The following is a 13,438-nucleotide window of genomic DNA, read 5'->3' as shown; positions in this document are numbered from 1 at the left end:
GGTAAAGATTTGGACTATATAATTAAGAGAAAAGGGGAAAAGATGAGTAAAAAGAGACTTTCAACAGAGAACTGAAATCTATAAAATATTATTAACTGGACATTCTAGAACTGAAAAATACAGTTTTTTGTTTGTTTGTTTTAAAGACAGAGTCTCACTCTGTTCCCCAGGCTGGAGTGCAGTGGTGCAATGATTTCAGCTCACTGCAACCTCTGCCTCCCAGGTTCAAGCGATTCTCCCACCTCAGCCTCCAGAGTATCTGGGATTACAGGCGCCCGGCTAATTTTTTTTATTTTTAGTAGAGACAGGGTTTCACCATATTGGCCAGGCTTGTCTTGAACTCCTGACCTCAAGTGGTCCGCCCATCTCAGCCTCCCAAAGTGCTGAGATGACAGGTGTGAGCCACCACACTGGCCTGAAAAATACAATATTTGAAGTTAATAACTAATTGAAAAGTTAACAGGAAGAACAGACAGCAAAAGAAATCTGAAGATGGATCAACAGAAATATCCAAAATGAAGCACACAGAGAAAAAGTGGAAAGAACAGAAAATACACTTAAAGGCAGATGGGATACAAGCAATCTAATAGATTTATAATTGGAATGTCAGAAAGAGAAAACAGTATAGAATATGTGAAGAGATAACAGCCAAAAATGTTTCAAAACTGATGAAAGACATCAACCGGTCAGTGAACTCCAAGCAAATTAAATAAAATGAAAATCATACCTAGGCATACCACAGTCAAAGTGCTGAAAACAAGAAATTAAAAAAAAAAAGAAGAAAAATGAACTAAGATGAGAGCACATAATAATTCTTAAAAAAAGAACAGAGCAAAAATGGAAAATCTATGGGTAAACATGAGAACATGACTATTCAACAAGGACACTGTAGCATTTTTATACTGAAAATAGACAACAACTTTAGCACAAAGGCTAGAGAGGCAGATACAGCTGAATTGTTTTAAACTTTTTGCATTGTTCGGATGGTGGCAAAAGCATTAATCACAGGCTATAATAAGCCAAACATAAATACTGTAATTCTAAAAGAATAACACAATCAGGTTTAACTAAAAAGCTAATGGAAGAGATAGAATAATAAAAAGCACTTTAAATGAGCCAGAAGGAGGCAGGAAAGGAGAAAATAAAGGAGAGACTGGCATAAAAGAAAATAAATAGCAAAATGGTAGATTTAAAATCAACTATATAAGTAACTACACTAGAGCTTAAACACTATTAAAGAACAAAGATTCTCAGATGAAAGAACAAAATCCAAGTATAAAATGTTTACATGATACACATTTTAACCATGAGAACATAAGTATGTTGAAAATAAAAGGAAAAGTTTTATCATGCAAACAATAGCTGAAACAAAACTGATATGGCTACATTAATATCAAGCAAAGTAGATTAAAAATATTCATAAAGATACCAAGTGACATTTTAAATTATAAACCATATCACTTCATCATGAAGATATAACAATCCTAAACTGTATGTTTCAAAGTATATAAAATAACTTCTCCACCTATCATTAGTACTTTCTATCCTGCTTTTCCTTTTTTTCACTGCATTTTTCACAATCTGACATCATATATTAATTTTTTTTTCTTATTCACCCACCTCTAACATAATGAAAGTACCACAAAAGCAGGGACTTACACTATCTTGATCACACTTTATCCTCTGCAAAACTGAGTAAAATTTTTGAGTGCCTGGCACATAGAAGGCATTCAATAAATGTTTGCTGAACGAATTAATAAAACTGCTACCGGCAACTTATTTATTTAGTGCTTATTTTTAAAGTTTATATTATACATTTATTTTGTTCAGTTACGCAATTATTCAACTTAAATAATACTTAGAATTCTCTGTCCGCCAACATTTTGCATGAGAAGTTTAAACAAAAGGTTTGGGAAAAGTTACTGAGACGTGTTTCCACTTCATGAAACAAAGGCTCCAAAATTAAAAATCATCAAATGTGCCTTTCTCCATTTAGTATTTAAATATGTATGTTGATTTACATAAACAAAATAATACAACTGTATTAGCTTTTATGTTTATTCAACTTCACAGAAATCCAAAAATGTGTCTGAAAATTGGTTATCTATTTAAATAGCAATTGTTCATTATGGTGACATAATACTATGTGGTGGCAGAGATATGCCTAATTTAAACAAATTCTTAAATTCCTGACATTCTTACAAGTGGACAAAAGGAAATCTTAAAAATCAGACTTACAAGTTATAAGAAGATATAGAAAGCAATTTAACCTTTAATACCTGGAATAAGTTTTACAGCCACATTTGTAATTTACATATACAGTGGAGATCACTGAAAAAGCCTCCTGTTGCACTGCAGCAAGAAATTTTATTATAATGTAGATTAAACAAATTTGCTACAGAGTACAGCAAGATAACCTCACTGAGGAATAAGATTTTCATAATGGAACTTGTTACAGGGAGTTAAATATTTTCTTAATGTTATACAGTACATATTTTCAAAATGAACATTATCACTGAAATAGTTTGCTAACAATTGTTAGCAATTAATGTTTTATACACACTTAATTTTACTGTAAAGTATGTGGCTCTCCAAATCTTACTACATGAAATGTTAAGCTTAAACGTAAGATAATCCCCTAAGATGGAGACTCAAGACATCAAAACTTTGATCATTATTGCACCTATTTTTCTACAAAAAAAAAAAAAAGAAAGAAAGAAAAGAAAAGAAAAATTTACATCGTAATCCACCCAAAAAAAGAACAGACAGGTCGTAAAATTACAGACTCATTGGCATTGAACATAACAAAATCTACAATGAACATTTTTTTGTGAACTGCTGTACAGCATTACAAAAATGTGAAATGAAATTTGCTTAACTATAATCATGCAAATAAAAATCCTTCACAATCATTTTTTCGTATGTTTTATAAAATGTTCTTAATATTTCCATAAACATTTCTGGTGCAATTTAATCAATGACAAAAATACAAAGCTATTCCTTATTCTTCATGTTATAGATTTTAAAACATGCCTTTGTACTGCTGAAACAGAAATTATGTGTTTGGGAGAACCGAGCTAAGGAAACATTTCAAAACCAATGTATGTTGATCCCACCTGAGCTGCTTTGATATATGACAGCCTCTCATAATTACTGGTGTCAGTATTGTTGTAAATGAAGAATAGTTAAATATGGAGAGATTAAGACACAATTCAAAACACTTTTTAAAAAATAAATGGCTGTTTCATAAACACAAACAAATCTTTAAAAGAAAAATAATCACATCAATTGCAATATACATTGGCAAATAGTAAAATGTCATTTTCCAAAATAGTAGCTTCTTTATTATATGCCCCATCTATTATAACCAATCTTGGAAATATATCTTAAACATAATGGTGTATCATATGAAAATGTTCCACTATTCAATGTGATAAATTTAATAAGTTAGAATATGATTTTTTCCCCCTCTGGTGTTAACCATGAAAAAACATAACAGCACCTAAAATACTAAAATGAAATTAGGTAAGCATTAAGTAGTAACCTATATGTTTTGGTTCAAAATACAGTTTATACAACTGTATAAAGGATACTGCCTTAAGTAATTTATTTCTACATTTTGCAGATTACAATGAAGAAAAAAAAAGACCTGCTCTAAATCCAAATAAATTTCCACTTCACCCAATCTGGACAAAGTGGAATTTCATTCAAAGTTCACAAGACTGTGACAACTACGGTAGCTGATATACTTGGATATACCACTTCTACGCTGCCCCCACCCCCCAGAATCAATTTTTTGGCTCCAAAATAAAGTACAATAATAAACTCTTGATGAAAAACTATGTTATGGGGCAATCTATCATATACTATGGCTAAATATGAATTTACAGAAAACAGCACATCCCATTTTCAGCACTTTTTTTCATAAACATGCAACTCACTATAAAATACAAAACACTTGGCTTTCAAGAACAGCTTTATAAAGACACACTGCATCAATAAAATTTTTTCTTTCTGATTAACTTTACACTGTTACGGAGAACTGGAATATTTCTAATGTGTATATATCAGGTTTTATATTATAGTGTAATTTGCATTTTCTGAACATAATGTTCAAGAGGAAATATCTATACACAATAACATTCTAGACTATTAAAAACTCATTCAAATTACAGAATTTTATTGATACAGTAGATTAATAAAAACTGAAAGGATGATAAAGTGGGATAAAGAATTCAGTACATTATTTTATAACACTCTTTAAAATTAAAATACTTTAAATCTTTCTTCTTAAAATTTTCATTGCCATGAAAGGCCAGAAAATTCTGGGACAAATCAATACTGAGGTGTAAAGTAATCCAAGAACTTCAGGACTATTTCACAATTTGCATGGTTGTCCTCCTATCAGAAGCATCCTTCTGGTGTAATGGCAGACAATTTAGCACCTCTGAAGATTAAGGGTGCCCAGGAGTAAACACTAGGTAAGATACACAAAGGGAAGAGACCATTTAACTCTCCAACAAATAGTGACATCAAGAAAATGACACCAATTGTTGAAAACAAATTTTTTTTCACAGTAAAATTGCAGAGAATACAAATACAAACACTGACAGATTACTGCTTAAGATCTATCCTAACAAATTCTTTTCAAATCAATAGATCCAATAAACAGTCGGGTACTGTCAGTTTAAAGCCGCAGATAAAAGCTATACAAGCACTTCAGAAATCAGAAACATTAAAAAAAAGAAAAAAGATATTTACAAGTTTCTTCTTTATGTCTACATAGCCATCGCACATTACACTTTCACAAGACTCCATAGTCAATGTTACCATGCGTATGGCTAAAGCATGTGACCACAAATGTATGGGGTCACCAAAGTAAGGTCCAACTGTCCACTCTTCAGCAGTCCCATTTTGTGCATCAAAGGCTTTATTCAGCCTCAAGCTTGACAAAAAAAAAAAAAAAAAAAAAAGATTTTTCCAAAGCTTTCACAGAGAAAGTTATTAATTACATTTGTTCATCGCCGTTCCCTTTTAGCACTTCGCCGCCGTACCTTAAAAGGAAAGTCACCAGATGCTTAATTAAAATGGGTATATGTGCATAAGATATGCAGTAATCATTTTTAACTAATCTTTATTCTCATTTGTTCCTGATTTTCTTTGCTTTCCTTTCCCTGAAACTTCTTATCCTTACTTTCTGCCCTGGCATCACATATTTAGACCTCTATAACATTTGAACCCTTACAGGCTCACAGACTTCCCCAGAACAGTGAAAGAAAAAAATTATTTTACTTTTCTATCTAATAATTTTAAAGAGAAATGAACAGAAGTCAATGTCTACAGCAAGAAAAATAACTCAAACAGATTAATCATCTTTCTACTTATGTTTCCTGTGGTAAATGAAAACATTTCACATTTATGAACTTACATTATCTTTCTGGGAAAGTAGTTACTGAGTTTGGATCTTAACAATTATCAATACAGTAAAATAACCTAAAATTCAAACATATTATCATTTGCTGGCAAGCACTAATGAAAGCATAAAACTTTAGTTCAAAAAATGTCAATATTAACAATAGGAATATAAAAGAGGGTTTTAATTTACATGTAGTTTTTCTCTGATGAAGACATCAATCGTTATTGACTCTTCAGACTTACTTTGATGTCCTCCCCAAAACCCTTTAAGAAACAAGCCAAACTAATTTGAGGCCACAATTAAGCATATTTTCCTGTGTACTTAACTCACTTATTCACAAAAATGAATCCTGGTACAGATAGGAGTTCTGATTCCATTAAATAGGACAGAACAGCAGAGACCAATTCTGAGACTTGATTATAGAGCTTGGGTTTCTCAAACAAAGATGGGAGAAGAGCTTCTACTTAAATGTATTATGTTTTTTCCTAAGAGAAATATCTGAGTTGTATTAACTGGTAAAGTTATTTATTTATTACTTTAAAGGTCAAGAAGGGCCGGGTGCAGTGGCTGATGCCTGTAATCCCACCACTTTGGAGGCCAAAGCAGGCAGATCACTTGAGGTCAAGAGTTCGAGACCAGCCTGACCAACATGGTAAAACCCTGTCTGCACTAAAAATACAAAAACTAGTCGGGCATAGTGGCATTGGCCTGTAATCTCAGCTACTTGGGAAGCTGAGGCAGGAGAATTGCTTGAATCTGGGAGGCGGAGGTTGCACTGAGCCCAGATCGTGCGCCACTATACTCCAGCCTGGGCGACAGAGTGAGACTCTGTCTCAAAAACAAAAAAGTCAGGAAGTAACACATACCTACTTTTGCAAAATAAGTATGTATTACCAATTTTATGAATTCTCATTCAGCTCAAACTTCAATTCCAAAGGCTGATTTTATTCTGTGTAACTAACTTCTAATTTCTGTAATGAAACCCAAATAGAAATACTAAACGGAGAGTTGTAAAATATAAACAACAGTATACTTAATGGGTATCAGTGCCCTAAAATCAAGGTACAACTTACATGCTTAAAGTGTCAATATTAGAATGCTGTACATTCAGTTCAGACTTGACATTTACATTCTCATTAAGCTACACCTATTTGCTTAGTTTCGGGTTTCCATAAAAGATGTTCTCCATTATCCAACCTGGTAGATAAAATGATGCTATAAACTAATGAAGTAATACATATAAATACTAAACAAGTACTAAATGATCTAACCAAACATTTACTAACTCTTTTTATATCCCACACCACTCACAGAAACTTTGAACACATACATTTACTGTAGAAACCTCCTCCTCCTCTGTTTCTTCCTGTGGAATATCATCGACAGGAGAGCTACCCTGAAACACATCTACTTCTTCACTTGAATCATTTTCCTTAGTAGCTGCTTGTTTGGAGCGTCCTACACGGCTAGAGTAAAACACATGTAAAACACAATGAACGTTCCAATCTTTCAGTAGATTACCTCGTTAGAAGAAATGTTTCAAGTATTTCATCGTCATATCATGTTTACCCTCAGTTACTTTATGAGACAAGAACATTTCTTTAATATTCTGAATCCTAAACCAGCATTTAATCATAGAATGTTACATATTATCTACCAAGTAACAACAAAAAAAAGTGACTGAGAACATACCATAACCTAAAAGTCTGCTCTTCCTTTCATCTTTCCTAACACAGTAAAAGGCATCTATGTCCACTGAGCTGCTCAAAGCAGAAAGGAATTCTGCTTTGAATATAGTGTACCTGTCTTTGTCTGGCCTTACAGATTCTTACGGAGATCTCAAATCCGTTCACTTCTCTCCACATCTCCATTGCTACCTCCTAATTCAAACCATTCCCATCTCTTGCCTCTTCTCTTTACAAAGTTATCTTTTAAAAGTACAAGAACAGATGATGTTACTGCTCCCTACTGAGCTGAGAATAATTTTGTAAACCTCCTTAACACAGTATACAAGGAACAGTAGATGGTCCTTGCCTACCTGTCCACTCTCATCTCTTTCTGCTCCCCACCTCCCCACAACTACAATCCAACAAACCCTTGCCTTCCTTTAGCTTTCTGATTTTGCCAAGTTATTTTTCACTTCAGAAACTTCAAATATAGTGTTCATGCCACCTGTTCTCTGCCTGTCTAGCCCCTACTATTCTCAAGATATCAACTCATTGTTACTTTTAAAGAAAAAACTTCCTCACTCCATTAGATGGTGGAAAACAAGAACCACGAGCCCATGAAAACAAGTACCACGTCTGTTTTGTGTCCCTAGCACCTAGTACTCTCTGAAACACAGGAGGCATCAAAAAATATGTAATAGAACCATCTAATCAAATGGATCCCTCTTGATAAATATTTATTTTTTAAAATTAGAAACATAACATCACTTCTATAAGCAATCCAAAATATGTATTTTTTTAACTCATGCTCGAACCAAACAATTTTTTTACTTGGTTTGGTTTTTTGAGATTAATGAAACTATACAAATAACATGAAACATAATGACAATCTTTTTCAATTTCACTGAGGTCAGAACAAGAAAAAGAAACAAATCCTAACATATGTTAGTATACTAGCTCTAGAAAGAGCTTCCCAGTGAAAGGAAGATAGGCTTCCAAGACAGACTACAGAATCTTCTTCCATATCAATTTTTTTTTTTTTTAAGAAATACTTGTTTGGTTTAGAACATTCATAGGACTTGTGTAATTTTAGGAGAGCACAATAATCATTTAAACCCTGAATTTTATGATGTCCAAATAAAAACAAACTAAAATTATGAGGTTTGTTATTTCCTTGTTACATCATTCATGTGTATTTTATTAAATAAAGGATTCCTTAAGAATCCTTTGTTTAGAAATAGTGATTTGGTTGAATCCAAACACATTTATAAAGCTGCCACAAAAATGTACTTACCTTTACTTTTAACCTGATAGAAAAATTACATGGAAGATGGCATGAAGTACTGGCTAGACACCCAGGCAACTTTTCCTCTTCCTGTGGAATACACAGGAATAGGAAAATCTCTAAGATAATTGAGTATTTAATGACAGTACATTGGCAACTCTGAAAAGTCGAGCCACTGATGTAATTATGTATGGGTGGGATTACTCTCAGAAAAAGTGCTAAATTTCCGACTAATAGAAGACATGCTACTCTATTTCCACTCACATAACTGAGGAGAAAAAATACTGTCAGATCTACAAATTACAGCAGTGATACTCTGGTGACACTAAAATTTGGGGTACAGATTCTTACTGTACCTCTCTTATAAATGTGTTCGTGTGAACATCTAAAACTATATACATGTTGATATAGATAAATGAACTGGGTTAGAAAACAAACAAAACCAAGATATCAAACGCTTGAGACCAACATGTGATAATTTCTATGGATATAATTTTTAAAAAATGGTACCTGTTACTTTCCTACTACAAGTTCAAAAAATAAAAGCAGAAGCATAAGACCTGTTTTCCTTTTTTTAAAGGAAAAGGTGCTAATGAGAAACATTTAAAAAAAAATTGTAGTGTGGAATGACAAGGCAACCTGGTCAATGTGTGGTGATTATTTAAAAATACCTTATCATTTCTTTAGATATCATAAAGTCTGTATAGGAAATAATATAATATTTGGTATTCATTTATAAAGATTTGCCTGCACCTGTAAAAATGTACAAGATAGTTTATTGAGATATCAATCACTAAGGTAAGTTTATAAAAATTTTATCTTACCTAGTGTAATGGGGCTAAATATATGGAATTTAAATACAGCAATATGTATGTTTACAAATTTAGGAACTTTTGCAAAATAATTTGAAATTGGTTTGAAATGTAATATTTACAACTTACACATTTTTTTTTGGTTGTGATGGTGATGGCGTTTTTGATGGTCTTCCTCGTCCTTTCTGTGGTGTGGACTGTGTGGATTCAATTGCACTAGATTCAGGAGATTCTGCTCTGCTTTGGGGAAGACCCAAATGTGGATAGCATCAAATTATGATTTATAATATAGTAACGAAACAGATGCAGTTCAGAGTTACACATGCTTACCTCTGCTGTGCTCTCCTTGACACTCGGTGCTGTTTGCTTTTGGACTTCTGTTCCGTATTTCCACTTTGTCTTTCTTCTTCTTCCTCCTCCTCTGGTGCTGGAGGTCCAGATTTTTTTTTGCTTCCTTTTTTAGAAGTTTTCATTGTTGGCTCTTCTTTTGGTGTACCTCCACCAAGAGGTTTTGGTGGTCGGCCTCTCTTACCCTTTTTTGGCGGACTATTCTGTTCATCTTCATTTTCTAATATATCTTCTTTGAGCCTCTTTTCCTCAGGCCACTGCTGTTCATCAGATTCTGAAGCCGTATGGCCTCTTTTCCGACTTCGCTGACTGCCTTTAGGTTTCTGTTCCTGTACCAACTTAGTCAAGTCATCCATACCTAATTTCTCCTCCTGTTCTGTGACGGGCGTTTTTTTCCGGCCTCTAGGCTTCTCCAATTCAGACTAGGGAAAAAAAAAATCACAATTTATGGTTATGAAATTGTGAGTATACATATTTTGAGGAATGAAACAAAAAAATCCGTTATCTAATGTTGTCCTAAATATGTACCTAAAATATACAGCTCTTAAATACACCAGAACTGTATTTGCTTTTATTATAGTTTTTAATTTTAAAAACTTATCTGGGATAAAAGGGTACATTTGCACTCTTACTTTTCAGCTAGAGTGTCTTAAAAGGAAACCTCTCAAAATCAGTATCTTACTAAATTATAAATTTTAGTGAAGAGCTATCTCATTAAAAAGAGCATTATAAATTCAGTGCTTGGTCCTAAATGACAACTATACTAAAGTATCTGTTTGGATAGTCAATTTAAGTAATTCTAATTTTACCACATAGTGCGTAAGACATAAAATATTAACTATATAACATGCTTACATCATAAAAGAACTATTATTTTACAAATGGAGGTTGCAAGATACAAAAGGTAAACATATTCATCATTTATTATAAATTTTGGAAACACTTCTGAATTAGAAATACTGCTTCTTTCTAGGTATAACTAACTGATTAACAACAGAAACAACAAAAAACCAGTGGCTTTCACATTTAAAATAAAATCCTAGTCTATATTCAGAGAATCTATATGTGAACCAGCGTGAAGGCTGAAGAAATTCTAAAAGACCCAAGAATAAATTGTATGTATGAACACTTATAATACAAAGTTAATTTCCAAAAGTCTGCGCAATTTATATTTTCAAAAATCACTGAAAACAACAAAAACTATCGAATTATCTGTAACTTTTTCTAACTTTAAATTGAGTTTCCTGTGTGTGAACTGCCTAATTACATCCTTCGTATTGTGTCCTTTGTCAACTTTGACTACTGCGGTGTTAGTAGGTTTTCTCTATATTCCTCTATGCTTTTGTGTATGCCTCTATGCTTATTTTTAAGTGTTATTTCTTTATTATTAATATTATCTTTTATTATTTTTGAGATGGAGTCTCACTCTGTCACCCAGGCTGGAGTGCAGTGGCACCATCTCTGCTCACTGCAAGCTCCGCCTCCCGGGTTCACGCCATTCTCCTGTCTCAGCCTCCTCCCGAGTAGCTGGGACTACAGGTGTCTGCAACCACGCCTGGCTAATTTTTTTTTTTTTTTTTTTGTATTTTTTTAGTAGAGACGGGGTTTCACCGTGTTAGCCAGGATGGTCTCAATCTCCTGACCTTGTGATCCGCCCGCCTCGGCCTCCCAAAGTGCTGGGATTACAGGCATGAGCCACACTGCACCCAGCTTTTTTTTTTTTTTTTTTTTGAGACAGAGTCTCGCTCTGTCACCCAGGTTGGAGTGCAGTGGGGCAATCTCGGCTCACTGCAACCTCTGCCTCCCGGGTTCAAGCGATTCTCTTGCCTCAGCCTCCCGAGTAGCTGGGACTAGAGGCATGTGCCACCATGCGTGGCTAATTTTTGTATTTTTAGCAGAGATGGGGTTTCGCCGTGTTGGCCAGGCTGGTTTCAAACTCCTAAACTCAGGTGATCCACCTGCCTCGGCCTCCCAAAGTGCTGGGATTACAGGTGTCATTGCACCTGTCTTTTAAGTGTTATTTCTTGCTTGCTTTGGACTGAATTGTGGCCCCCACCACCAAAGAAAAAAATTGTATGTTGAAGCTCTAATCCCAATGTGACAGTATTTGGAGATGGGGCCTTTGGGAGGTATTTCGTTGAGATGAGGTCATGAGGTGGCACCCTCATGATGAGATTAGTGTCCTTATAAGAGGAAACATCAGTGAGCTTGGGTGCCTTTCTTCTTCCTCCCACCCCACACCTCTCATGTGAGGACACAGGAGAAGGTGGCATCTGTAACCCAGGAAGACAGCCCTCATCAGGAACCAAATCTGCTGGCACCTTGATCTTGTATTTCCAGCCTCCAGAACTGTAAGAAAATACATTTCTGTTGTTTAAGCTACCCAGTCTGTGGTATTTTATAATAGCAGCTTGAGCTGACTAAGACATTATTGTGTATTGTTTTAGAACAGAATGTGAGATGAGATTCTAAACTGGATTTTCCACTCCCAAAGACACATCCAACCATTTCAGAATCAATGATTTGTAGTGCTTCCTTTATTTTATATGTTTTGAACAAGAAGAATATTTCTGGGCTATCATAACAGAAGCACAATATTTTACTAAGTATAATTATGTATCTGGTAGGGCTTAACCTACCTTTATTTCTCCTCCTTTTATATTTATTTATTCCTCCACATAGACTTGAAACAAAACCATGCTGGAATTTTGCAATTATATATTCAGTTGAAAAAAACTTTCATCCTTTTTTATTCCTTTTTCCTATACAAGAACATGGCCTGTCTTCTCTCTCTTCAAGTCTTCCAGTTTTGAGATTTTCTACATATAGGTCCTCCCTATCTCAGTTTTGAGATTTTCTACATATAGGTACTCCCTATTTCTTTTAAAGGTTATATTTAAATCTATGAATCTGTCAATCAGTCAATCTATGTTTGTTGTTGCATTGGTTCTTGTGATGAAGAAAATAATCCCTTTTCCCCTAAATGTACATCTGATACAAACCAAAATTATCAGAGTAATGTTAGTTACAAACATAAATATATACATAGGTAGGGATAGATTTTCAATTGCTTCTTTTATTTTTCTAAGATTACAAAAGTAACAATTGGTCAAACATTCTAGAGCAATTTTTAAAAACAGTGGTGACAGCAGGTTGCTTGTTTTGTTCCTGATTTTTAAAAAGAATGCTTCAAGTATTTTGCCTTTAGGAAGAATGGCATTGACTACTGATTTAAAATAGACAAAACTTTTAGCACATTAAAGATGTATCCTTCTGGTACTAGTTTACTAAAAGTTCCTATTTGTCAAGAACGGATTTTAAGTTTTATTTATGTCCTCTTGGCATGATCTGAAATTATTTTGTTTTTGGTTTTCCCTTCGGTTTATTTAATATACTATCATAGTAAAAGATTTGGTAACATTAAGCTATCCTTACATTCTAAGGAGAGGGGAAGATCTATACATGACTGGATTTAGTTTGTTTTATTTATTTAGAGTTTTGTGCACAAATTAAAAATTAACTGTTGTTACTCAAAGATAAGAAGGTAAAAGAAATGTTAAATTAGAACTAAATTTAAAATGTCACTTCTTATTTTAATTACTATAATTCTTTTTGATGTCCAAAGATCTAAAAAGGTAGATGATTTCCTTTAAGCTTTGGAAAAGGTTGGTGGTAAAAGAAAACCCAATGTCTACTTTCTTGAGAATACTAATCTAGTTTCCTAAAGCACCACTACTTCTCATTTCTTTTTCATTTTGCATTGCACTGTTTTAAGAACAGAGGGAGTATAAAACTGAGGTTAGAAGCAAAAGACAGGAAAATATTTTATTTATAAAGCTAAATATTTAAATACAAACGTATATGGAAAATAATTCCTTTGCTGTGAAATTTCAGTGAGAAGCTGGTAACA

General features: G+C 33.7%; 1 protein-coding gene across 8 annotated transcripts in view; it reads right to left on the bottom strand.

Annotated features, from left to right (window-relative positions):
• Positions 1–2,254: 2,254 nt before the first annotated feature.
• PDS5B (PDS5 cohesin associated factor B) overlaps positions 2,255–13,438 on the bottom strand; it is a 189,251-nt gene continuing 178,067 nt past the window's right edge. For 4 of the 8 annotated variants that reach the window (XM_034936560.3, XM_034936564.3, XM_034936562.3 and 1 more), the window contains exons 32-35: positions 9,511–9,950; positions 9,310–9,420; positions 6,747–6,882; positions 2,255–5,054 (exon numbers count right to left, since the gene is read on the bottom strand). In XM_034936560.3, the coding sequence (XP_034792451.1) occupies positions 5,019–5,054; positions 6,747–6,882; positions 9,310–9,420; positions 9,511–9,950 (723 nt within the window). In that variant the 3' untranslated portion in view covers positions 2,255–5,018. The remainder of the gene's footprint in view (positions 5,055–6,746; positions 6,883–9,309; positions 9,421–9,510; positions 9,951–13,438) is intronic. The other 4 variants (XM_034936563.3, XM_034936565.3, XM_063595704.1 and 1 more) reach the window with 2 other exon arrangements.

This window comes from Pan paniscus, chromosome 14 (assembly GCF_029289425.2).
Source record: "Pan paniscus chromosome 14, NHGRI_mPanPan1-v2.0_pri, whole genome shotgun sequence".
In the NCBI taxonomy this organism is placed as follows: Eukaryota; Metazoa; Chordata; class Mammalia; order Primates; family Hominidae; genus Pan; species Pan paniscus.
Note: the sequence above shows the minus strand (reverse complement) of the source record. Positions and strands in the feature narration are given on the sequence as shown.